This window comes from Hemisphaericaspora subhashii, assembly GCF_019202705.1.
Source record: "Hemisphaericaspora subhashii strain CBS 10753 chromosome Unknown scaffold77, whole genome shotgun sequence".
Classification (NCBI taxonomy): Eukaryota; Fungi; Ascomycota; class Pichiomycetes; order Serinales; family Debaryomycetaceae; genus Hemisphaericaspora; species Hemisphaericaspora subhashii.
In genome coordinates this window covers 43,361-69,916 of record NW_026057277.1, presented here as the reverse complement: position 1 = coordinate 69,916, position 26,556 = coordinate 43,361, and the positions used below count along the sequence as shown (strand labels likewise).

Sequence of the window (26,556 nt, the reverse complement as noted above, 5' to 3'; positions counted from 1 at the left end):
GACACCCAATGGCCTACATGTTTGGCATGTGCTGTTATCCGTCGACAACAGGAAAGATTGGGTCAAGAACAGTCAGATCAATGTAAGGCTTGTTTTAAAGAATATTGTTGGCTGGGAAAGATATATACTGGTCCTGATTTGGGAGAGAATTTTAGTGACGATGGGGTGACTAGTAGTAGTGAATATTTTAATGCGAATAATGTTGCTGGGTCTAATGATGGTGGGATTGAGATTTTTTAGGGGAGGATGCATAAGGGGTATGTGTTTAAATTTTCGGAAAAGGGGAGGGCGATAAGAAAATTGAGCGGGTGCAAAAAATAAATAAAGAAAATAAAAAAAAAATATTGTGTCTGGTGGTTGTAGTGTTACGTCACAAGACGATCTGTTTTGTCTCCCTTGTTACAGATCTGATGCTTCGATGTGTTGCATTTTTTTGAGGGTTTCTTTTTTGACTGGGATATCATTGGTTAAAACTTGCTAGTATATTTAAGGGTTGATCAGTGTCATTGATCAACATGTACTGTGTAATAATTAGAATAATAAAAAGTAAATCCTGATAATAATAATAACTCTATAAAATATGTAAATGAAAAAACACAACTAATATACACAATGGAAGAAGAAAATAAAAAACAATAGAAAACCCCGGAGCAATCTTAAAAAATCACCAAAACAAACTAAGCTGGACTAAATCTACCACATGGCATCAGCTTCTAATAATCTAGGGAAATCTTCTACTGAACCACCATTATAAATCAAATCATAAGTAGCTTCAAATAATGGGAATTGATGTTGTAAATTAAAATTAACCAATAATTCATGAACTTCTTTAGCAGTAAGAATACCCTGAGAACTTTGGCCTTTCAAGACAATCTTTTCTGCTTCCCAAGCATCAACATTATTCTCAATCATATATCTACCAACTTTAACATTACGACCTCCACTACAAGTAGTTATTAAATCAGCAACACCAGCACTTTCTTCAGTAAAAGTAGTTGGATGTGGAGGTAACGAACTTGTAATACCAAATTCTTGCCAATAAGATGCAAATCTAATAATTTCTTTAATACCAATTCTCATAATTGCTGCTCTTGCATTATCACCCCAACCAGCACCAATAACAAACCCAACGGCACAAGCAACCACATTCTTCAATGCACCGGCAATAGAAGCACCGACAACATCACTAATGACTCTAACATGGAAATATGGTCTATGGAAACATTGTTTCAAGACGAAAGCATCAATATCTTGTCCATCACCTCTGAAATCTCCAGGAATATTATAAGCAATTGAAGTTTCGGACCATCTACCTCTTGCTACTTCAGAAGCAATATTTGCACCGGATAAAACCCCACAATATATACCTAAACTTTCAGTAATATAAGTGGATAATAATTTACAACCTTCAGGACCAACTTCTAAACCCTTTAAACATGAAATAGCTCTAACAGTAGGTTTAACATTTCCTCTTAATTGTTTACAAATTCTATTTAAGAATTGATGAGGAATATTGAACACAATCAAATCAGCATCATGGACAGTATCTACTATATCAGGATTAGCAATTAAATTTGTAGGTAATTTAACTTCAGGTAAATATTTAACATTTTCATGATCTTCATTAATGATTTCAGTTAATTTTCGATCATTGATTTGTTCTTCATATACCCACATTTTAACTTCTGATTCAAATAATTGTGGTTTCTCGGCGGTGTTTTCAGCAACTAATTTTGCAACTGCTGTTCCCCAATTACCGGAGCCAACAATGGCAATTCTAAATGGTTTAGCGATTGGATATGGGGTAGAAATAGTCATCTTTGTTGTATATGTGTTTGTATGTAATAAATAATGTCTGTCTGACTTAATAATATAAATTAAACCTCTATAAAACTGAATGAATGAATTGATGGGGGGGATATATCAAGGTTTATATAGAAAAAGGGAACACCAAAAATGAATTAGATGGATGTTACAATTTTTAAGGCGATTTAAATTTTCTTGAAAAAATTATTTTCTGTTCTTTTCTTTTTTTTTATTGACTGTCTGTCTGAAACCGTTTTGTTTTGTTTGCTCTCTCTATCTTTGTTGGGTGTGTTTCTATTATTATACGTATTAAATTATTTTTTAAGCTTCGAAGTTTTTTTTTATTGTCTCGTGGTGATTGTAAGGAAACGTTATATGCAGGAAATGATTCTTCTATTTTTGTGTCAGAATATTTTGTATGAGGTGCATAAAAAAGAAACTTAATTAATCCGGTTGTCACCAGAGGGTTATTCCTGTTGGATGATGTAATGATCTTTTTTGAGAGTGAAAAACTCTTTATGGGGACGCTGGATCGTGCGATGCCCGATCTCATGACCTTTTCTTTTTATGGAAGCCTCGTCTGGCCGTAGTAGAAAGCTTATCATAGGGAATGAGTCAATAAGGGGACTGGTGAGTGAATGCCCCTCTTCATAAATAGAATGACTCGGAATATTACAGAGTCTTCACATGGTGCTTTCGTTTTCTTTCCGATCTAGATTCGATCCCCCAACTAGACCTCACTAATGAATGTAATAACTAGCTATCTTTGATATGTTCTATGACATATAGATTACAACATAGTTTACATTGTCTAATATCATAGACAATAATTTTGTGTTAAAAAACTTTATAAACTGATGAGGAACGTTTGAGGGATAAAACTCGAAATTACGTCACATGTTTTCTGCATCTCGAACGTTATGTCATCGCCTTAAAAACGTTTTATTGTTCATAGCCTAAAACAATAACGATTCCTCGATCGTCATCGTCACGTTCACCGTTAAATAGAGTCATCGTGCATCCTAATTAGGAAATCTACAAATTCGGAATCAATTTAATAAATATTTATTAATTATTCCTTAAAAAACGCTATTAACTCATACGTAATCTTTATATCCCATGCATTCCTCTACGAAACCCGGATATCTTTCAATGTAAACAAAAAGTATCTTCCTCCTTAATGCCGTCCAGCTTTCTCCAATTGGCCCGCAACTGTTCGCAAACATCAATGATAACCAACTCTTATCCACCCATTCAATTCCGTCCAATATTCTTCTAAATTAACGCATTATTATTCACAACCGTCCTCGATGATACAAATATAACCAATTCTTATTATCCGTCCGTTTAATGAAAATCATCATCATGTCTATAATCATCGAAAACCTCTTGCCAAGCCTTATCAACAATCCTCCCCCTCGAGGGGACTTTATACATATATTCATCATCATCACTATCATCCAACCAATCTTGCATATTCACCTGACCTCCACTCACAATCCTCGCTGCCGAGAATGGATCCAATATATCCCCACCTAATTGACCATCTTGGATATGTGCCAATGGATCAGGTAGGCGATTTTCTTGAGAAAGGTCTTGTTTTTGTTCATGAGCAAGTTCAGGATCAACCGCCTGTGGAGCAAGGATGGGAACCGGTTGGATAGTCATGCCATCATCGTCAAACATTGGATTATGGACGATACCATGATTGTCCAACAAAGTGGTAGTTCCCAGGACTTGTGCTGATTGATTGGCAGAGCCCAAGCCGGTGGTACGAATATCATCACCAGACATTACATCTACTAATTTATCCCCCTCTAATTCAACTTGTCTATTCCCGATTGATTTCATTAATTTAAGGAAATCGGAATTTTGAAATTTGTCTTTCATTTCCATATTTTGGGAATTTATATTATTCATTGATTGTTCTACTTGTCGTGCCGTTTCCGCGAATTTCTCCTTATCAGGATCATCAATCTGGATGGTATGCTCTTGCTGTTGATGTTGATTTTGAAGTTCTTTTTCAATCGCATCAAATTCATTCTCAAATTGTTTTTGTTGTTGCTCTATCTTATGTATCTCTTGATGTTCAGATTGTTGAGCATATACTGGAGTAGATAAATCAGTTCTCATATTCATTCGGAATCCTTGTCCGAGAGCATAATTCGGAGTCATCTGATATTGCATATTCTCTTGTTGTTGCTGTTGCGATACCATACTCGTCTGTTGATTCTGGATAAATTGCTGATGCCAATCACTATTCTGTTGCGCCGGAATGTTCTGAGCCATGATTTGTGGAGTAGGCTTATTGATTGATAGATTGGAAAAATCATTCACCCAACCAGTTTGTTGTATTTGTTGCGGTATTGACAGTGGTTGTTGTTGCTGCTGGGGGAAACCAGGTTTAGTATTCATCTGATTCATAAACGCATTAGCAAATTCATTACCGTTGTTGAATCTTTGGAAATCATTATTTAATCTTGAATCACCATTTGTCAGTCGGAAATTCTGGATAGAATTTTGTTGCTGGGGTTGTGGTTGGTGATGTTGTCTTTGTAAAGAGTTATCTCTTTGGGTGTGTTTAGATAAGTTCTGTAATGCACTTGAAGGTCCACAGTTTGCTTCCATTGTTGATTTGTTAGTTGTTACTGCTGTTGGTAGAAGAAGGGATTAAGTGAAATGTGGGAATGTGAAATCTTTAAATGGTGGAGAAATTGACACCTGAGAAAAAATTAAAATTTTTAGTTCCTCGGTTTTATGGAACTATGTACTACACGTGATTAAATTTCCTAATTGGGCCAATCCACTAATGGTTTTAGTTTACGTTGCATCATGAACTATCTACTATAAACAAGAAAGCTATATGACTCAATAGCCGGGGGTTTCTATATTCTTTGAAGAGATGACACAACCCTTGAATCATTAAGTAATCTTGGCGGGAGTTGGTCATAATCTTCTGCCCTCCCTCCCGTAGATTCATATCCGAGAGCAGCAAAAAAAAAAAAACCGGTACTTACCCCACAGACGTTAAATTAATTACATATTTGGTTTTGCATCTTCAAATAATTCATTGAAAGATTCGCCTAAGAATTCATGAAGATTTGAAGTTTGCATAGCCCTTCCATATTTCCGAAAGGCTTTCCCACCAGCACATCTCACAAGTGTTGAAGCCGCATAACAAGCCAACAAGTTACTTTCATTTAGCGGGATCTTCTTATCCCCGGATGATGATACATCCCATAATTCTTCATTATAATTATTTGACCAATTGACAAAAGTAGCAATTGCTCCAGTTAAACTATCACCTTGTCCTCCAACTCGTTTACTTGATCCTGGGAAGTCGTTTACCAAGTATCTTTCCGAATTAGCAATGATTTCCAGTTTTCCCTTTCGGATTACGATTATATTACCTAAATTCTTTGACATTTCTTGAGTTCTTGAAATTAAAGTATCTAAATTTGATTCATTAATACTTGGTTCCATTCCTAATTCTTTTGCAATCCTATCAAATTCAACCACATTAGGAGTTATAATCGCTTTTGTATAATTCTGAATCACTTCAGGATGAATCGAAATCAAATATAGAGAATCAGCATCCAATATTATCGATTTATTCAAAACCTTAATCTCTTCAATTATTCTAACCAATGATTTCAACATAAGTGGATCTCTTCCAAATCCAGGTCCAACAACAACAATATCGGTCCTACTCAACAATTGACTCACTTTAGGTAATATAATCTCATCAATAATAATATCCAATTTATTATTCTCAACAATCACATCTTTTAATTGCGCTGATTTAAATTGCTCAATATCAGATTTATTCAATTCAATTGCCGGATTATCTAAATCAAATAAATATGGATGAATCATTAAATCAGGTGAATATGATTTGATAATAGGTGCGGCCAATTTCTCACATATGACATGAGATAAATCAGCTCCCACAATTGCTGCTGAATGACTGGCAAAAAATGGTGCTCCGGTATAATCTTCATTTCCCCCGATTACTGTTACTCTACCGGCTTGTCCTTTATGGAAGTGGGGGAGTAATGGTTGGATTAATTGACGAGAGAGATTGATTAGTTCTTTATGGGAACGATTACGAAGCATTGATTGAGATGTGTTGATGTGTGTGTGTATTGAATGAATGAAATGAGATGAATTGAAACGTTGCTGTTTAGAAGCAACGTATGAGTACTTTGGTAGGGGGCATTCAAGGCGATTGGATCCTCCTGCATATAGACGCCACTACATTCTTGGGTTATTTTTGTATTTCTAACATTTTGACACTAGATAGAGTTCTTCATCTCCTTCACCATTATCAACTACTATTTCAAGTAACTTCTCGAGTAGGAGCTGTGTGAAATAAGCATACCTTTCAAAGTGAGTCTAGAACGAAACCACTGGAAATTACTGGGGTGTTGCGTCTTCAAAGCGAAATACTGATTTCAGCAATATACTATATAATTCTGAGCCAAGAATCTAGTATTTGGCCTTCCCACATTAGAAGGGTTTATTCTTTAAAGTAAACAGAATGTACATTACGTTATTTGTGGCATACTTGATGTCTTAATGTGGTGGTGGTATAATGTGTTAATCTCTCCGGGGGAATTTGATCTTTTTCTATTGTTGTCACGTGCCCTCATATAATCTAATTGGGCCCGAGAAAGGCCAATTGAAAAAGAGAGCTTCTCCAAACTTTTTTTGCATTTGTAAGAAATTGAGGAATTTTTCAACAAAATCTTTCTTAGTAATGCTGCTTATAAGAACTTCAACAATCTTAACAACAAAAATGCCATTCTTAGCCAAGATCTCCAATCCAAGATATTTAGTTCCAATTGTTGGTGTTGCTGCTGCTTCAATTGGTTTAGCATATCATTATTCTACCTTAACCAAGATTTCTAATGAATCTGGTATTACTTTTAAAGGTGATAATGAATGGGTTGATTTAAAATTAATTAAAGCAATTCCATTAACTCATAACACCAAACATTTAATCTTCAAATTAAAGAGTGAAGATGATATTTCTGGTTTAGTTACTGCTTCTTGTTTATTAACTAAATTCGTTACTGCTAAAGGTAATAATGTAATTAGACCATATACTCCAGTTTCAGATCCTGAACAAAAAGGTACAATTGAATTTGTTATCAAAAAGTATGAAGGTGGAAAAATGTCAAGTCATATTTTTGATTTAAAAGAAAATGAGACTTTATCATTCAAAGGTCCAGTTGTTAAATGGAAATATGAACCAAATCAATTCAAATCAGTTGCTTTAATTGCTGGTGGAACTGGTATTACTCCAATTTATCAATTATTACATGAAATTACTAAGAACCCAGCTGATAAGACTAAAGTTTCTTTAATCTTTGGTAATGTTTCCACCGATGATGTTTTAATCAAGCAAGAAATTGATGAAATTGCCAACAAACATAAGGATCAAGTTAAGGTTACTTACTTCGTTGATAAGAAGAAGGATGATGAACAATGGGAAGGTGAAGTTGGTTATATTACTAAACAATTCTTGGAAAAGGAATTAGATAAACCAAGTAATGAAGTTAAGATTTTTGTTTGTGGTCCTCCAGGTTTATATCAAGCTATTTCTGGTCCAAAGGTTTCTCCAACTGATCAAGGTGAATTGACTGGTGCTTTAGCTGAATTAGGTTACTCTAAAGAACATGTCTTTAAATTCTAGAAAATTTGGGGAGTTATAGATTTAAATGAAGGGATTTCGCTTCTTCTATAAATAGGATATTTATGTTATTATGTAACAATCGATTCTACTAGTTTTATTTATACCTTGTCATTCGTAGTTTTATACCGTACTCAGTCACTATCCCCACGGGCATCGATTCCCCATACGCCTCTCTAACAAAAAAAATATTTCAAGCAAAATTCACCAATCTCTAACAACCAGACTCCACCAATGCCCACTCTCAAAATAGCAATCCAAGGATGCTGTCACGGTGAACTCAACAAAATCTACTCCACCCTCCCGTCTCAAACCGAGCTCCTCCTAATTGGTGGCGATTTCCAATCAATCAGAACCCCCACCGACCTATCCACCCTAAACGTCCCCAACAAATATAAAAAGCTCGGTGATTTCCCCGACTACTACCATGGCAAGAAACTAGCCCCCGTATTAACGATATTCATCGGTGGGAATCACGAATGTCTGTCATATTTACAAGAACTCAAATATGGAGGTTGGGTAGCTCCGAATATTTATTATCTTGGTGAATTTGGGAGTGTTTGGTATAAGGGGATACAAATATGTGGATGGAGTGGGATATTTAATTATTCTACATTTATGAAAAATGATTTATATGTGGAAAAAGTGCCGTATGATAATTGGAGTATTAGAAGTGTATATCATCAGAAATTGAATAATTTTGTGAAGATGTATATGATGAATCATGATTTGGATGTGGTTTTGAGTCATGATTGGCCAATTGGGATTGAGGTATATGGGAATAAGGCGGGATTATTGAAGCGAAAACCTTTTTTTAGGGAGGATATTGAGAAGGGAGAATTAGGAAGTCCTTTGAATAAGTTTCTTTTGCATTATTTGAGACCTAGGTTTTGGTATTCGGCTCATTTACATACTAAGTTTGAAGCGATTGTTGAGTATAAACAAGAGAATGATTCTGGGAAAAAGGGAGATGTGAAGAATAAAGAAGCTATAGAATTGGATATGGACGAACCAGAAACTACTACTAAGAATGCGGCTGAAATTTCATTAGATATGGATGATGAATTGCCGATTTCAAAGAATAGAGATGAACTATCACTTGATATGGATGATGAAGGACCTAGCACGTCCGAAAATGAAATTCCCTTAGATATAGATCAATCCCAAGCTAAGCAATTCGAACAAACCCTTCATGTATCCCCAATCAGACCACCACAACAAACATCAAAAAGACTTTCCACTACCACCACCACTACCCAATTCTTAGCACTTGACAAATGTGGCCGAGCAAGACATCACATCACATCCAGAGAAATTGAAATCGTACACACGGATCATCCATCTTACAAAAATCCAGGCAAGTTATATTACAGTAAACGATCAATTGCAATCAACAAAACAGTTGAAAACTACCTCCTGAGTCATAGTATGAATTTTAAATCCATAAACACGAGAAAAATCATTCAAGATCCATATAATCTAGTATTAGTGAATGAATTACTTCCATTAGTGAATTTGGAATTGAATAAATTGAATAAGTTACCAGAAGAGGATTTCATTATCCCGGAGAATTTTCAAAAAGTGGATAATATCGATAAGAATAAGGAGGTTAGGTATTATCCTAATAATCAAACTCAGGAATATTGTGATAGATTTCAAATACCTTTTCCTGGGGTGTTTACACCTTGATTGTGTAGACGATTTATAGCTGCATTGCTTGTTCATTTTGCTTGCAATATAAGATAGATGTTTACTCCTACGAGAAGTGTATACAGTATACCCTAGTGTCTGTATGTTGAATATAGGTTCTTATTTGAGACTTGCATGTACATAACCCCCTTACCACACATGACCCTTCCTATCTGTAGTGGTCTACTATCCTGATGACACTTTGTTTATTTGAAACTTATTATCATATACAGTATCAAAATTATATACAGTATCAACGTTTCAAATAAACAAATTATCAAGCTATTATTTTTCGAGGTGAGTTTATTTGACAACATATAGAAATTGATGTATATAATGATAGCACTGAATAGAACTAATACAAGGCATTAAGAAGGTTTATAATATCATTCCCAGACATATCACTTAGATGAATTATCCTTTGTAATTAATTCTTATTGTCTCTTCCATCTTGAGATCTTAAGAAAAGAGATTTAAGATTGATCTTGTTTCACAGTTGTTCCAGAATTTATTTACTAATTAAGAAAATTATATCGTATAGTAACTTCACTTCACTTCGGTTAAGTTAACCAGGAATTGGTAGTTACACGACAGCAAAGCCAAATAATGTAAAGTACGAAATCGAACAATATTAAGGTAAATTCCAATCATATGAAAATGAAGAAATATGAATTTTGGCATGAATGAAGAAGATCATCATGAGATTCTATAGCTGTATTAAGAGAGAAATGACGGTTTATTTAGATATTATAAAAGAGGTATATGGAAAGAAAGAATAATTTATAGGAAATTGTATATGAAATGAATGTTTATTAAGTTAACAGATTAGTCTAAGTCGGGAATCAATGCTATTCGACATCTGTAGCATATATCCGGAAAGTTCTATATTTTGCGCCTAATCATCAGGTCAATTACTGTTGCTGGTCAATGGTATATTTCAGTTGGAATCAAATATCTCACAAGAGTGATTGCCGCACGACAGGAATAATTTGGTGGTCCCTAGCTGTTCGAACTGTTCCTTTTAACAAGTCGCTAAGATGAAGTCTAGACTCTAATAGCCAAGGATGGAAGGAATGGTGAGTCAAGGTATCCAAATACATCGATTCTTAGATCACATAAATTGCGTGCAAATCATATTAACAGAAGTCAATAGGACAAGCACAGAAAACGTTTTAAGAAACAAAATCACGAGATATAAACTAATACACAAGAAATAGGAGTTTATGAAGTAAGGTTATTCGCTGATGCCGGGATTCAACAAAGCGGGGGGGGGATGGGGGGACGACGATACCTGCATTCATAGTACGATTTCCTAACAGGAATTCCCCTATCCCAAATTCAGGTAGTCAAAATAAGACCAGAAGATTAAAGACAGAATCAGGTCGTGGTCAAATAGAAGCATGGGTTGAATAATCATAGAGAAGTGATTACAAATTAGGAGACTTAGTCCATGTGATCCCATAATGTGGAAAGATTTTGTTGGAATCATAGTAGCTCCAATGCATCATTAGCTAATGATGAAAGTCAGATGATAGCAATCATGACAACAGTTTAGATATGGTCAGATCCAAGATACAAAAATCTTAATGCAAGGATGAGTCCACAAAAGCAACACATGAAACGAAAAGTCATGCCTTATGCAAGGATAATTGTGAGTGTGGTCATAATAAAAGCAATAGGTACTGACATGAACATAAACGCACAGTAAATGATGTGATAAAGAACATCATAGTCAAAGTAAGACAAATAAATTGTCGGGGTTGCTAGAAAATCGGATGTCGGAAGTCAGGTTATAATAAAAAGGTATGATGGTGATCAGTTGGGATACATAAAGTTACTTGATATGCTGGAACAGTAAGTCAGGCCAGTTTTGTGATTTGGAAAAAATTTACTATAAATATGAGTCCAAAGTCCCAAATATTACAACAAATTTAGAAGCTATTTTACATCATCATAAAATAATACAATTAATTAATTATGTCTAATCCTATTGGAACAAATAAAACCAAAGCTGCTAAACCAAAACCTGAACCAACCACTGGTACCTCAAGACAAGGTGCTGGTACAATCCCAGGTATTAACCAGAACCCCGAACTTGGTCCTTCTGACAACGCTGCACCAGTTGATATGATTATCTGGCCTCGCACTACGCTCTGGCCTTGGGAAAACTTGTCTCTGAACTTTCTGACAAGGTACTCTCCTTTATCTAGTTTGAGTTCTGTCCCTTCTGAACCGTAAAACTTGCCGTTGTCTTCCTTTAATAATCCCTTCTTGATTAACAGCGCTTTAATCTTGCAGTCGGCCGATTTATGTTTAGCATTCCCGCACACCCAACATGTTACGTCTTTCGATTCAACCAAACATTTTACAATATGTGAAAAGGAATTGATGGCGATCTACAACACATTGCAAAGTATACATCATTTATTAGTTGGATATCATGGGGTAGTCACGATATTTTGCGATAATCGAGCATTAATAGACCTTTTAGATAAGCCACTCACGAACAGGCACGCGGTAAATCGACTTTATAAATGGCTTAGATTTGTTAGAATGTTTAACTATGAAATTCACCACATAGATGGGAAAAAGAATGTCATCGCAGATGCATTAAGTAGGGTCCAAGAAACAGATACTACAAACCCCATTTTGCCGGTAACTATTCTCATGAAAGATATGCGAAAGAAATTGACGGCCCAAAGCAATTCAGTTGAACTTTCAGGTCCAAAGTATGGAAAATTTAGTTTAAATGCAATTAAATCATATTGGCAAACACTACAAGTACCAAATGAATATTGTGACCCACCGCGTCTTCGGAAACAATTTATCTATGAGTTTTACTTAAATGGTAAAGATTTATATAAGATAGGTTCCAAAGGAGGCTTCTCCCGAAAGGTAGTCACCGATCCTAAAGAGTTAGAGAAAATTCTTACTACAACACATGAATTAAGAGGGCATTTGAAAGTACAAAACGCTTTCAATATGATCAATTAAACATTTTTTATACCACAGTTATATGAAAAGTTGATGGTACACATCAAGACATGCGACACTTGTCAAAGACATGACAAGAACATGACAGCTGTAGCTCCATTATATCTACACTACCCGGTTGGTTTCCACCAATGTGCGTACGAATTGATTCTTAAACTCGGAACCTTGATCAGTTTTAAGTACTCGGAAATAACCAATACGTGTAATGATTTGGGTGTAAATAAATTTAGCAACGGCAGCACCACTTAATTCATCTAATACGGTGGCTTCAGGCAATCCTGATTCATCTCGTGCAACTACCAAGTATGCATTATGGATATAGATACAGTCACAAACTATTGTATCAAATAAACATATCACATATCACATAAATTTGCTATCCAACATCATCCAATGGGAAATGGTATGCTGGAAAGAAATCACCAACCATTAATATAATTTTTCCGTAAGATGCCAAAGAATGTCAATTGGAGAAATTATGTGGACACTGCTTGGGTTGATCGAACCAATATCCGTCGGTCAACCGGCTACTCCCCTCAGTACTTAGTTTATGGTTTTCAGGGCTACGCAGATCTTAATCTACTACTCAATCCTATTCCAAAGAAGATCCCACTATTACCATTAGAATTATTCAGGTTTAGATTTAAACAATTATCATTCCGAGATGATCAATTTGCATCAGCTTCCACAACGTTGGAGCGTTCCAGACAAGAAAGCAAGTACTACCAGGACATCAAAAAGGAAATAGCTATCCCTCTCAGCGTTGGAGATTATGTTCTCACATGGGATAAGCCAATCAAGAATGTTATAGGAGCCAAATCACACAAGTTAAAGGAACGTTGGGCAGGCCCATATAGAATCATCGATAATGGAGATCGTATCTACTGGTTATCAACATTAGATGGATTCAAGATTGAGAGAGGCTTTGCTAGAGAAGTGTCAAAGAAATAATATCATCCACGTAGCGGCTGAATTTAAACCCGGGGGCCCTAACGGAAGTGAAGTTGCACGACAGCAAGGCCAAATAATGTAAAGTACGAAATCGAACAATCTGTTGCCAAATATAGAAGTTAGTACCTATAATTTGACTCAAACTAAAGGTTTGCCCGCGTACTAAGATTTGGTCTTAAGTAGATATAAGGTAAATTCCAATCATATGGAAATGAAGAAATATGAATCTTGGCATGAATGAAGAAGATCATCATGAGATTCTATAGCAGTATTAAGAGAGAAATGACGGTTTATTTAGATATTATAAAACAGAGATAATGAATCAGTTGGAATCAGATCTCACAAGATTGATTGCCGCACGACAAAATTTTTTTTTGCAACACGAATTTTAGACGCCAAGATTGCAAAAACAAAATTACAAATGTAACTTCAATCCTTATCTTTTCTTCGTTACCTTTTCCCCAACATTCCACCACGTTTATCATTCATCCTATTCATCAAATCATGTGATGTCCATTACCAGTGAAGTATTTAAAAACAACATCAAATTCATTCAATCCATATTTCTTTAAATCCTTATTTTTAAATCAAATTTTCGACCACAATCATCAAATTTTCAGCCGCTTTCATATCAGTAAGTATAAGATCATTTTTGAAAACAAAATTGAGAGGAAGAACCAAGGATGATATAATTTGGAAAGAGTTGGGCTGGATTTCACGAATCGGTTTAATTCTTTCATACTGAATTAGCCGTCTGCCCAATGGTTAGTTTCGTGTGATGGGGTTTTAAATCTGATTTCAGGGAAGAAGGCTTGACATAATCTAGATTTGCCATCTGGAAGATTCCATGGGGGATTAGTTTCTGTTCATTTTGAATTAACCACCCAGGCAACCGGGGTAATGGCTAGTTCATATGATGGACTCTAATATCATCCTTCATCCTTCATCCATCATCTATCATCCATCATCCATCATCCATACTCCATCATCCATTATCCATACTCCATCATCCATACTCCATCATTTATCATCCATCATCCATCAAAGTTTCAACTATATATTATCATATCAGAACATAAAAAATCAGTAAAGAATCATTCAAAAAACAACAAAATTGGTGAAGAAAGAATTTAGAGAGAGTTGGCCCGATTTCATGGATCAGTTTAATCCTTCCATACTGAATTAGCCACTTGATCAACGGCTAGTTTGTGTGCTGGGTTATTCATATCTAATGGAAGAAGGTTTTATTTAATCTAGATTGCTCATCTTGGGGGAGATTTCAATGGGTGGCCCAAAAGTTTCTATTCATTTCTGAATTAACCACCCAGGAAACCGGGGTAATGGTTAGTTTATATGATGGATTCTAATGGGTCGCTGGGTGGTTTCAAGGGAGTTTTAGTGGGTATTTCCGAAAGGTCGAGTCCCACACTGTTAACTCGTGCGTAAATGCATTTCTCCCTCATGGCTACAGCCATGAAAATCAAAAAAAAAAAATAAAGGAAAAGTTCTATCCATTCTAAATTTATCACTTTGATAATGGTTACTTTGTGTGATGGGGTTTTTATCTGATTTTAGGGAAGAATCAATAAGTTAATCTAGACTTTGGTTGAGTTGGAGAGAGGGAGGGGGTCCCATTTTTCCGCTGGTACTAGATGATATTCGTCATTTGGTTTTTTATTTAATTATTGTATAATTAGATTTAATTAGCTTGTTTACTATAAAGATACCAGTTCGTTTTAATTGTAAAAGTTTCCTCTAATAATCATTTTTGATCGCCCTGTTTGTGCCTCATTGCATGCCCCTCCAATTGAATTGTTTGATGTTTAGTTTTGGGGGGCGGCAGTAATTCTTTCATCTTTGCTACGCCTGTAGTCGGATGTTCTTCCTGGATCCGCAGTAGTAGCCATTCGGAAATAAAGTTGACCTTCCGGGTAATTCAGATATTTAGTGATAAGCTTGTAGAATCAACAGGCCCTTGACACGCGATAAGCTTGACAGCGATTTTGATTAGACTAATTGAGAACTTACTTCAACCATCCTATTAAGAAATCTTGATCTTCTTGTTTATGAAATTGAAACCTTGGCTTGTCTGATTCTACAGTAGATTTCTTATCTTCAGGAGCACGTGATACCAAAAGTCGGGTGATGCCCTTCTATTACCTAAACTGAACAACAAATACAAAAGTGAACAACGTTCCGTAAAATTGAACTATTAATAGTCTTATATACTTAATGATTAGAATCCATAATACATCAAATGAACAAGGGTTTTATAATATCGATTATGCTTAGTAAATTATATTAATCACACTTCTCAAACTTATTTGTATAGATGTTTCTGGTCTCTAATTTTAATATGAGACAGTCTAGTTTTTTTGTTTGTGTTTGTTTCACAATAACAGAGGTTAAAAAAAATTTTTTGCAGCCAATTTTAAACGCCAGATCAAGTTTATCTCATTTGTTATTCTTTTCTTATCTACCGTTCACAACGAAATCTATACACTTCAATAATTTATTCAATCAATAATCTTCTTAATCAATCCAGTTAAATCATTGAATGCTTAAAGAAATATTCTTGGTATCAAGTTGTTAGAAGGAGATCAAATCTATTTGAGACAATTAAACAACAGATATTCAACTGCTAAAGTACAAACCACAGAAACGTAGTTGAAACCTCGTATACTTTGTCTTTTCCAAAAGCAATCTTCCTATTTCAACCTATTCCGTTAATCATTATCTTCTGAATCAACCACATTTCAACCATCTTTATATCAAATCATAGATCAATCAAGGAAATCAACAGTTGGTGATCCAATTTAGAGAGAGTTTTGACTGGATTTTCATGTGGAATCCTTTCATACTTAATTAGCCACCTGACCAATGGTTATTTTTGTATGATGGATTTTTACTCTGATTTCTAGAGATGTAGGTTTTGCTTAATCTAAGTTGGTCATCTGGGGATTTCAATTTCCATTCATTTTATATAAACCACATTTCAATCATCCTTATATCAGATCTTAATAAAATCATGGAAATCAACAGTTGGTGATGTTGCAATTTAGAAAGGGTTTTGACTGGATTTCAATGAATGAAGTGTAAATCCTTTCATATGAATTAGCCACCTGACCAATGGTTAGTTTTGTGTGATGGATCTTCAATCTGATTTCAAGGAATGAAAGTTTGACTTAATCCAAATTGGAACGAGAAATGAAGAAAGGGATCAAGACTTAAATTGGGATTTCAATTTTTTGGCAATGGATAACATCAATGGGTGGTGATATGGATTTTGATGGACATTTCAATCGTAGCGGCGGGAGAGTCTCCATGGTGGCGGTGGATATCGGTTTTGATGGTATAAATTATATAAATTATATAGTAGTTCCACATGCGATGATATTGGGTGGCAAGGGGTTGCTCTCTAAGTAAGTTGATCCAGGTTGGAAGTGGATGGTCGTAGCGGAGATTCGTGGTAGATGGTGGTGGAAATGGAATGGGGGTGGTAGAAGGCGAATGGAGGTGGATGTGGTGGTGGAAGTTGAATGGAGGAGGAGATGCTGGTGGAGGTTGGAGTTTGATGGTGGTGGAAGTGAAATGGAGGTGGTTGAAGAATTTGAATGGAGGTGGATGAAGAATTTGAAAGTTGTTGGAGATTGGAATTTAGATTTTGAAGGTGAGGATTTGAATGGTGGTGATTCGTCTGGATTTCGATAAGAGATTTTTATTGTGACAGAGAGAATTTTGAAAGGATGGATAATATTGAGAGAGCTGGGAGGTGTGGTATTTATTCTAACTCAAGATTGTGGTATTGGGTTCAAATAACTTTGTGTGGGGTATCTACATGTTGCGTTTGTTAAGAAGGCGTTTTCTTAAAGTGTAAGATAACTGTTTACTACTACTTAATCCGACTGGTAGAGTGAACAGTATAGGCTACCAGAAACGATATGAGTAGGTAGGAGGCACTTGGGCCCCCCGAGAAGAAGGGGTCTGAGAGGCACTTAGGCCCGGAGGAGAAGGAGCTTGATAATAACTCAGGGTCCTAAGGTCTGTATGATGGGAAAGGTTACACCAATCTGAGGATCTAAGTCTTTTACGATAGAGACTCAGTGTCATAGTTTATCCAACTATGACTTGCCCCTAAATGGTTGTGTGTGATTGCTTTTTTGGTGGTTGTATTGGTTGTCGTTACGGATGTGTTGGTCATTGGGAGGGTTTGAGTAAATGGGTAAAAAACTCCGAGGATAAAATCAAGTCCGAGGTACGAACCATTTTTTTATACTCCACTATTTGTATCGATAATGTTAATGAAATATCCAATTGAAATAGATGACATCATTGATATCAGATGATTTTGATAACTGTATCTAATGGAAGGTGGAGGCTTATTGATACTAGATTATATTTGACGAAATTTCCGTAGTCATCATTCGTCATTAAAATTAAAGGCTATGTTTTAAAGCAATCATGACTAAAAAAAAAGTCAGAAAAAATAATATTTAACATGTATTAATACTTTATGCATCGTCAAGTATGGCTTCAACTTGTTTGATGGTAATAATATTATAAGATACAATTTATGGATATCTTGAATATATAAACTGTACAAGTACAATAAATAGAATATTGGTGGATATTTGAGGGAAGATAAACAAATTCGACTGAAACGGAAACGAACGTTATATTTTTTTTTTTGGAAGGCTGGCTGTTCCGTTGCATTTGTGTGGTGTGGGATGTGATGTTTCTTATTGTTCTCTTTTTGATTTGGGTTCATTCTTTCTTCTCCCCCAAGCCACACAACCCACATTCATATTTATAATTGTTTCGTCTAATTACGTATTGAATGACATACATTTATTATATGTATATAAGAAAGTATTTTACTGTAGTTCAGAGCACCCATCTAAAAATATACTATGAGTATTGGAATTTGATCAATTTCATAATCATCATCATCATACTAGAACAAGAACAACCCCAGGGCACATTCATTGTTGAGTTGTTCATTTCAATTGTTATTTAAATTTCAGTTAATTTTCGTTAAAATTTCAAAAAATTATTTTTTTTAAAACTTTATTTCTTTTTCTTCTTGTTTTCTTCTTTACCAAATCCCATCTTTCTTAAATTATATAATTACACGTATTTAACCACCATTCAATACCACTTTATACTTTCAATTAGATAATACATTACATACTACTCAGGCACAACTATACAGACAGACACACGCACAGCAGACAGACAGACAGACACAGACAGACACAAACATAACTAGTAATGCCGTATGAACATCATAACCCATTGACAGTGGCACTACCTTTTAATTTTACCACCATCAATGATTATCCTACAGAAATTATGGCTAATCGATTTCAAGCCTATCGTGCAATCATTAAAGAATTAGTCACATACTTAAGAGAATATGCAAGTGTAGAAGGAGAAATTGTAAGACAACAATTACGATTACAACAAGCTATTGGTTTTAATAATCCATCATCTAACAATTCCGTATCATCTGGTAATACTTCAGCCTCAGCTAATGGCTTAAATAAAGAAGATGCCAATCTTATCAATCGATTCTTCTTACCAGTTGGTAATGGATCAATTCAAGATGTTTCTACGATCTTGGCAAAATATCATCTGCAAAATGTTTCAAATTCTTCAAAAACTTTAAAAGATATTAATAATATCATTATACCAAAATTAGAAGAATTAAGGAAAGATTTATTGGTTAAAATTAAAGAAATTAAAAACTTACAAAATGATTTTAAAACTAATTTAGGTAAAGAATTAGCTGAAACTCAACTGTTAATATCTCAATACAATAAAGCAATTGAATTTTGTAATAAACTTGATTATAAAAATAGTACTGGTCATAGTGATGGTGTTGAAAATAGTAAAAATGATCCTTATTTAGTTAAAATTAAATTAGATCGTCAATTAAAAAGACAAATGACTGAAGAAAATTACCTTTATGATGCTTTTGCCAATTTACAATCATCAGGTGGGAAATTAGAATCAATTGTTGTTGGTGAAATTCAAAATTATTTATCAATGTTTTTAAATTTAATCAGTAATGAAAATTCAACATTACCAACTTTTTTAATTCCAAACTTAAATAATGGGTTTTTAAGTAAAGAAACTACTTTTGAATATGATGCTTTTATTTCTAGAAATTTACCTTCTGCTAATTTGGGTGTAACAGCTGTAAGTAATAATACTTCCACAATAAAGAATGGTACATTTATAGATTTATCCATTCCAAGAAGAAAATTAAATGATTTAAATATCCCCAATTTTAATTCAGGATTAAATGTTTCAGTTAGACAAGGATATCTTGATAGAAGATCAAAATATTTAAAGAATTATTCTACAAGTTGGTATGTCCTTACTTGTAGTTATATTCATGAATTCAAATCTAATGATAGAAAGAAAGATCCACAACCAGTAATGTCACTTTCACTTGATTCTTGTACTGTTACCGAACATTCTCGAGATGATGGCAAACCAACTGGATCTTATAAATTTTATTTAGTATCAAAACTGAGTAGTGGTTTAATTCATAGAAGTCATAATTGGACTTTTAAAACTGATACTTATGAAAATATGATTGGTTGGTATGATGATATCAAAAAACTTAGTGGATTACCAACTCCAAGTTCAAGAGCTAGAACAATAGGTAGAAATGCAAATGCTGACGGGGCTGTTTCTCTAACTCCTTCAACTACCCTTCATTCAAGATCAAGATCACTCAAGACTGTTTCAACTTCAGGGACAAATCCTCTTCCTAGGCAGAGACCATTATCACAAGCAACATCTATTGCTAATGCCAATAGATTATCATCAACTTTTTCACAAAAGAATAGTCAATCCCCAAGACTTGCTAATATGATAAATAGTGACGGAACAATAATAACTCCAGTTGAATCATATGTTGATACTCCAAAACGTGAACAAGCAATCACTCCCAGAAGCTCGGTGCAACAACTCCCCCCACAACAACAACAACCACAACCCCAACATCAAGTAGCTCCTCAACCATATCAGGGATATCAAGTCGTCCCCACCGATTCAATCACCAGTAGTATCCGCCCGGGTGCCCATTTAGTTCAACCAAGTTCACAATATGCCACTCCACCATCCGGATATCATTATTATATTCCACAACAAGCGCAACAGTTTTATGACCCAGTACAGCAACAATATTACACAATTACCCCATCAATGCCTTCCCAAACAATAACCCCAACAACACAACCCCCTCAACAAGATCAACAACAAAAGCAACAACAGCAGCAACAATTGCCTGTTGTCCAACCGCAATATTTCCCATCTTCACCTCAACCCAACACTCCACCACAATTTGTACCCATGCCAGGTTCACCTGGTCAACAACAACAGCAATATCCGGGATATTTCGTCGCTCAACCGCAACATCAACAACAACAACAGGGCGGGATTGGATTACCATATCCTACGACATATGATGCCACTAGTCCTACTGACATAAATGAGGGACCGGTACTTGATGGGCAAAAAGGAGACCATGAGGGGGATGTTGATTCTGGGTCGGTGAAGAGGCATGTAGAGACGACGACGCATAATGGGGATATTAGTATAACTGTGACTGATGAAGAAAAGTAGTAGTAGTAGCAGAGAAGTAGAGAAAACTTATTTATGATTTATATATATATATCGACAATTTATGTAGTAATTATTTACGAAAACTTTTGTAAAGTAATTGAAAATCCGTGATAATTTTTATATTAAGAAACTAACTATACTGTACATTTATACATTTAAACAACAACACCAGAGTTAGAAGCAATTCTAGGCCATAAATCAGCACATTCCTTAGCAACAGGACCAGTAATAGCAGACCCCTTCATTTCACCCTTTGGATTAACAATAACACCAGCATTATCTTCGAAATATAAATAGACACCATCCTTTCTTCTCCATGGTTTAGATTGTCTAATAACAATAGCTGGCATAACCTTCTTTCTTAATTCTGGCTTACCCTTCTTAACGGTAGCCATAACCATATCACCGGCGGAAGCGGCTGGTAATCTGTTTAATCTGGCACCGACACCCTTGACGGCGAGAACGTATAAGTTTCTGGCACCAGAGTTATCAGCACAGTTCATGATAGCACCGACTGGTAAAGCTAACTATATATAATTTTGTTAGTATGATGTTATTATCAGGAATAAATGATAATATTGTATTTGTATAATTAAAGACATATATTTACGAGATGGGATGGGGACAGCTAAAGTTGAGTTCGCTACTTTCTTTATACATTTATTCACAGTTTGTTCACTACTTCAGTTATTGATATGATCTTTTATGATTCGATTATTGATTCGAATATATTCATTTAAAATTTCACATTAAGATAAATTGGTAGTTGGTCATCTTGAGATGGGTTGTATCTCGATATCAAGATATATAAATCCTCTACTTCACTTCATGTATCGATTCATTTCGGTTTCTTTCAAAAACTACATGCTTTATTAATGATCTGCCCTATCATCTCGAACTAATCCACTTCTATTTCATTTCATGGCCCTCATCCCTAAATATTCACTAATCTCCCATTCTCTCTATAATCTCTACTTCAAAATACAATATTTCAGTCTAGTCGAAAGGGTTCACACATACAGACATACGGAATTTGTTACCGGAAGCACCTGAACCAGACATTATTGATGATGTTTATTAATTGGTATTTGGTATAATAAAAGAGAGAAGAAAATAACTTTTATTTCAATTGTAAGTTGTATTGAAAATTTTTTTTTGTTCGTTAGCATCATCGTCAGTGCGCGGAACCCATAGTAATTTTGTTAGGGGGGAAATTGATAGTAGTATTAATTTTTCAGTCAGGTCTGGAGCCCTAAACTTTGGACAAGCGCACGTGATTGATTTTTTTTGGCTGCAACCAAAAATTTTGGAAGCCGTTCAAATTTGAACTCAGTGGTTGAGAGTTGATAAGGAAGCGGTATCTTGAATTTAAAAGAATACGCAACGTAGCCAACAAAGGGGATCGTTATCCAAGTGTCCATGTCGGTTAAATAAAATGTAGGTTATGAAAATTAGTACAGGGACGTAATTTTGGCATGAAACGAAGAAGTCCAACTCCGCGAATCCTACATTTGAAATAACTTCAATGAATCGTAATATCGGACAACGACTATCTCTATCGAAGTTAATTATTTACTCTTGTCTTTTACTTTTCTAACCGTTTGGCGTAAGCGTTCTGGCCAAATTATGTAGAGAGAAAATGATTGCAAATTACTTGTAATATTTCTGCGAAAATTTTAGAGAAATGTGAAATCACAAGCAAACACTTCAAATTGAAATTAAGTTTGAAGGTTAAACCAATCGAAGCCGAGATCACGATTAACTAAGAAGAACTTGCAAAACAGATTCGAGCTAAGTATTTAGTTTTAACCGATAGCATGGGGCAATTAGTATAAAGAAATGAATGGTTATCAAAGCGGCTTAGAGTTGAAGTATAATTCCTACGTATTTAGTAAGCGCTATTTCCTAATCAATTTTGGAATGTAGCTACATTAGCCAGGGATATCAACAATTGAACCACCGGGTAAGAAGAGTAAAAGCCCACTGTCTCGGGTAAGAAGTTATTTTGTTGCTTAAATTTGATCATTTCCCAAACTAGGAATTTCTGTGATCCCAACCACCACGGGCATTTCACAACAACAATAGCCTACACGCCTCAATGCATCTGTTCTTAAACGATTATAAACAAATTATAAACAAACTAACTGATCGGTTAAAATACACAAAAAGGAGCTTTCACATTCTATTTGAATTCAATACCGCCGTATCCGAATTCGTTTTCTTGATCAAACAGGGGTGCAATTACATTCCCCAAGTAGTGGCGAAGGTTTTGCCAATGTTCAATTGATAGAATTTCGCCTGGCTTTTTGTGAACCGGACAAGAAATATATGTCTTATAATGCAAAATATTATATTTCTTCTATGTGGACCCTTATACGCCAAGGAGAAACTGTTGCAAAATTTCCCTATTTCTTCAGGGCCCTTGTCAATTGATCTAGATGAAAGGGATAGATATTTAATTTTATGAAGGGGCTAAGCTTCTAGATTGATATTAATTAGATTATTTTTTATGTAGGTGAGATTTAGTGTTGCAGATTGAAGAAAATAATATATTCATTGTTGTCCCAGTTACAATTCACAATGTAAACAAACAGTTCTTTTCAAGGTTGAACAAAACGAAAAAAGAAACGAAAAAAATAATTTTGACAAGTAACGCGCGACGAGTCTCCATACCAATTCTTGAAACAAATCTGAAACACACTTAAATTAAATATGAAACAGATGTACGAATCACTATGAAATGAATTACATTCAATGTAATTAGTCGAATTGATGTAATTACACTTTGCATAAACACTTATACGACAATACTGTAGAATTAATTAATAATAGATATCTAATTATGTAAACACTATAAAAATAAAGAACCTTAATTACTAGTAATAGTAATAATATGATATGAACCGGAGATCTCTCTAAAACATTATATGAAAAAGTTATAAGAAAAAAGAATTATTTAATTGTTTACCACTTTTAATCCTCCAGGCTGTCTAGTTATCATATCAGGTAATGATCCAGCACTTAATTTACGTTTTCCAAGTTCTGGTTGTTGCATCATATCTGGATGTATATAACCGCCATGGGTAGGATATGGAGGAGAACCAGGCATTCCATGATTTGGATCCAGATTATATCCAACATCACTTTGTTCATTATATGATGGTTCACCTGCACTTCCACCACTACTGCTATTCTTATAATCATGACCATATACTGCACTCACGACTCTTGAATTTGGTTGTAGTCGAGGATTTTGTTGTGATGTGTCGAAATTGTTGTAACCACCAGACATGAGGAATGGATTTGGATCTAATGTTGGAGGTTGTGACATTCCTCCATCGTTTTTAGGACCAGATAATGTAAAAATATCATCAAATTCTTCGTCATCTCTCTTTCTCTTCCAACGAAGGAATATGAAAACCAATCCAATAATTAAACCAATTCCTGCAACTGATCCAACTACTGCCCCGGCAATTCCTCCACTTGAAAGTTTAGAATTTTTTGAATTATCTGAATTTTTGTTACTGCTATCACTAGTTGAAGTTGAACTTGTTTGTGTGCCAGTTTGACTTGCGGTAGTACTTGGGGTATAGAAAATGGTACTTGTAAGAACCAGAGGTTCACTACCTGAAGTGACAGTGGATAATACCGTTGTTTTTGGAACTGATGATGGTTCAGAAGATGATCCATCTGAAGAAGATTGACTAGTGGCTGAAGTCTTTGAACTAGTTTGGCCTTTACTAGATGAACTTGAGTTGCTATCTCCTGCATCATCAGCTTCTTGATTCACATAAACTGTGAAATAATTGGATCCACCACAGATATTATCTGGATAACCATCACATTTCATATTACAGTTACTCAGAGCAACTTTATTAGTAGGTGCAGTATCACCACAATAACATTCATTACCATTGATCATTGCTGCAACTCTTTTTCCTAGACATTGTTGTTGACAATATCCCGAACTTTGGTATTGATAGACTTTACCACCAGTTGCGTCAACATCAGATTTAGCAAAACAACCAGCATCTACCCAAACATCAGCATAGATTGGCTGTATTAGTGGTATCAAAAGAAGTAATAAACTTGACTTCATTATGTATGTATTTTGATTATGATTATATAACTAGGTGTATATTATAAGGACATTCAAAGTATGAATATGAAAATGACTGTTGAGTGAATGTGTAGGGGGTGTTTGTTGTCTATAGGGGGGGAAGTAATATATGTAAGTATGAGTGTAAGTATATATATTTTATAACAATTGGTTGTCAATAAGTGATTGATGGTTTTATGCTTAATCCCCTTTCAGCAATTATACAATTGATATATATTAATTATAAATGACTGACTGACTAAAACTGTCTGGTTTATATTTAGAAAGTTTTTCTAAAAGGAAAAGAGAAAATGGAAAAAGTTTTTTTTTTCTTTTAAAACAGGAAGAGAGGAAGAATAAAAAGAATGATTTTTATGGTTCTTTTATCATTAATTTATGTGGTTAAAAAAAAAAAAACACCAGACACTTTTTCATTAAATAATAATAAAATAAAATTATTTTTATTGATGCCGACCAAGAAAATAATAATGAACTCAAAAAATAAAATTTTAGATGTCTCAAAAATTATCGCTGATTTCTTTTTCCATCTTCATCTTTTCGAAATGAATATGTGACATTGGATTATTCAAAATCACACATCAATTCAATAATAGAACAGACTACTACAAAAAAATGAAGACACAGCCACGTGAATTACTACATAAAACAATCTCGCAAGAAAAAAAGTCGATAAATGACTACATCACACTTTTCATCAGAAGTTTAAATCTTAAACCAAAAATAAAATAAAAATCTATAAATAATCATAATGAAAAGAAAAACGAATTGTAAAAAATAATTTATTCATATTTCCATGTTTAAAAAATAAATTTGTGATCGGGAACTCTTTCCCATCTCAGAACTGTTCTATATGTATATATATATATATCAACAGCAATAGAACATATCCAAATACAATTAACAAAATCTATCAAAGTCATTAGCAAGTGGACCAATAGAAAATTAAATAAGCACATTTGAAAAATACAACCAAGGAGTATAAAGTGAAGGTTTGGGGTTACACATTTTTCAATTTAAGCTTTTTTGTGGAGCGAAAATAATTCTATCACTAGGGGGAACAGCACGTGACACAAACCGTTCCCCATTGATTAGATATTGTGATGTGTATCGTGTGGTTTGTTTTAGTTCCAAAGCCTAACTCTTTATTGATCATTATAGCGGACATTAGCAATTTTTATTAAACAAAGCCAATTGTTCTCGTCGACAAGAGGGAACGAGAGAACAAATTAATCCAGGTTTCGTTGTTAATGAAGTTAGGGAAAATACCAAGAATATTTTCAGAACTTTAGGAATGAGTTTCCTAGGTTAAGTACAATGACTTATGCTACCCACCTCAATTGCTTATATTTCTTGTTTTTTTTACCCTTGACCCCGGTTCAAAATTGCTATATAAAAGTTTTCAAACGCCCACAGTAACGTCAGTAACGGGAACGACGGACAACGATTAATTTAAATTTTATTTTTTCATTGCAACATCCAAACGATGTCAATGTAATTGACTAACAGATAAACAGGCTACATACTGTTTCCAATTAGGATTGGATCCCACTTAAATGTTTGATACTAGTGATTCAAGTTTTTACCTTCCCAGGTCAATTGAAAATATTTATTTGCCTTGTCCCCATTTCAATATCTTCCCATTCGCTAAGCTCCATTTTCTATT

The 26,556-nt window shown here is 34.6% G+C and overlaps 10 protein-coding genes across 10 annotated transcripts; 5 read left to right on the top strand and 5 right to left on the bottom strand. All coding sequences in view use genetic code 12, as the record gives it.

Annotated features, from left to right (window-relative positions):
* Positions 1-693: 693 nt before the first annotated feature.
* Positions 694-1,818, bottom strand: GPD2 (Gpd2p; the record flags this gene model as incomplete). Its single annotated transcript, XM_049406360.1, has 1 exon — positions 694-1,818. The coding sequence occupies one exon, from the start codon at positions 1,816-1,818 to the stop codon at positions 694-696; it is 1,125 nt and encodes a 374-aa protein (XP_049264137.1).
* A 1,335-nt stretch (positions 1,819-3,153) lies between these two features.
* On the bottom strand, positions 3,154-4,434 carry J8A68_002592 (uncharacterized protein; the record flags this gene model as incomplete). Its single annotated transcript, XM_049406359.1, has 1 exon — positions 3,154-4,434. The coding sequence occupies one exon, from the start codon at positions 4,432-4,434 to the stop codon at positions 3,154-3,156; it is 1,281 nt and encodes a 426-aa protein (XP_049264136.1).
* Positions 4,435-4,842: 408 nt separating this feature from the next.
* On the bottom strand, positions 4,843-5,922 carry J8A68_002591 (NADHX dehydratase; the record flags this gene model as incomplete). The annotated part of the gene is made up of 1 exon (XM_049406358.1): positions 4,843-5,922. One exon carries the CDS (start codon positions 5,920-5,922, stop codon positions 4,843-4,845), a length of 1,080 nt encoding a protein of 359 aa, XP_049264135.1.
* A 682-nt stretch (positions 5,923-6,604) lies between these two features.
* MCR1 (cytochrome-b5 reductase) lies at positions 6,605-7,504 on the top strand (the record flags this gene model as incomplete). Its single annotated transcript, XM_049406357.1, has 1 exon — positions 6,605-7,504. The coding sequence occupies one exon, from the start codon at positions 6,605-6,607 to the stop codon at positions 7,502-7,504; it is 900 nt and encodes a 299-aa protein (XP_049264134.1).
* A 231-nt stretch (positions 7,505-7,735) lies between these two features.
* DBR1 (RNA lariat debranching enzyme) lies at positions 7,736-9,190 on the top strand (the record flags this gene model as incomplete). The annotated part of the gene is made up of 1 exon (XM_049406356.1): positions 7,736-9,190. The coding sequence occupies one exon, from the start codon at positions 7,736-7,738 to the stop codon at positions 9,188-9,190; it is 1,455 nt and encodes a 484-aa protein (XP_049264133.1).
* Positions 9,191-11,167: 1,977 nt separating this feature from the next.
* J8A68_002588 (uncharacterized protein) lies at positions 11,168-12,184 on the top strand (the record flags this gene model as incomplete). Its single annotated transcript, XM_049406355.1, has 2 exons — positions 11,168-11,382; positions 11,473-12,184. 2 exons carry the CDS (start codon positions 11,168-11,170, stop codon positions 12,182-12,184), a joined length of 927 nt encoding a protein of 308 aa, XP_049264132.1.
* A 450-nt stretch (positions 12,185-12,634) lies between these two features.
* J8A68_002587 (uncharacterized protein) lies at positions 12,635-13,135 on the top strand (the record flags this gene model as incomplete). Its single annotated transcript, XM_049406354.1, has 1 exon — positions 12,635-13,135. The coding sequence occupies one exon, from the start codon at positions 12,635-12,637 to the stop codon at positions 13,133-13,135; it is 501 nt and encodes a 166-aa protein (XP_049264131.1).
* Positions 13,136-18,406: 5,271 nt separating this feature from the next.
* On the top strand, positions 18,407-20,773 carry SLM2 (phosphatidylinositol 4,5-bisphosphate-binding protein; the record flags this gene model as incomplete). Its single annotated transcript, XM_049406353.1, has 1 exon — positions 18,407-20,773. One exon carries the CDS (start codon positions 18,407-18,409, stop codon positions 20,771-20,773), a length of 2,367 nt encoding a protein of 788 aa, XP_049264130.1.
* Positions 20,774-20,928: 155 nt separating this feature from the next.
* On the bottom strand, positions 20,929-21,835 carry RPL23A (60S ribosomal protein uL14; the record flags this gene model as incomplete). The annotated part of the gene is made up of 2 exons (XM_049406351.1): positions 20,929-21,300; positions 21,794-21,835. The coding sequence occupies 2 exons, from the start codon at positions 21,833-21,835 to the stop codon at positions 20,929-20,931; spliced, it is 414 nt and encodes a 137-aa protein (XP_049264129.1).
* Positions 21,836-23,729: 1,894 nt separating this feature from the next.
* WSC2 (Wsc2p) lies at positions 23,730-24,872 on the bottom strand (the record flags this gene model as incomplete). The annotated part of the gene is made up of 1 exon (XM_049406350.1): positions 23,730-24,872. One exon carries the CDS (start codon positions 24,870-24,872, stop codon positions 23,730-23,732), a length of 1,143 nt encoding a protein of 380 aa, XP_049264128.1.
* Between the last annotated feature and the right edge of the window lie 1,684 nt (positions 24,873-26,556).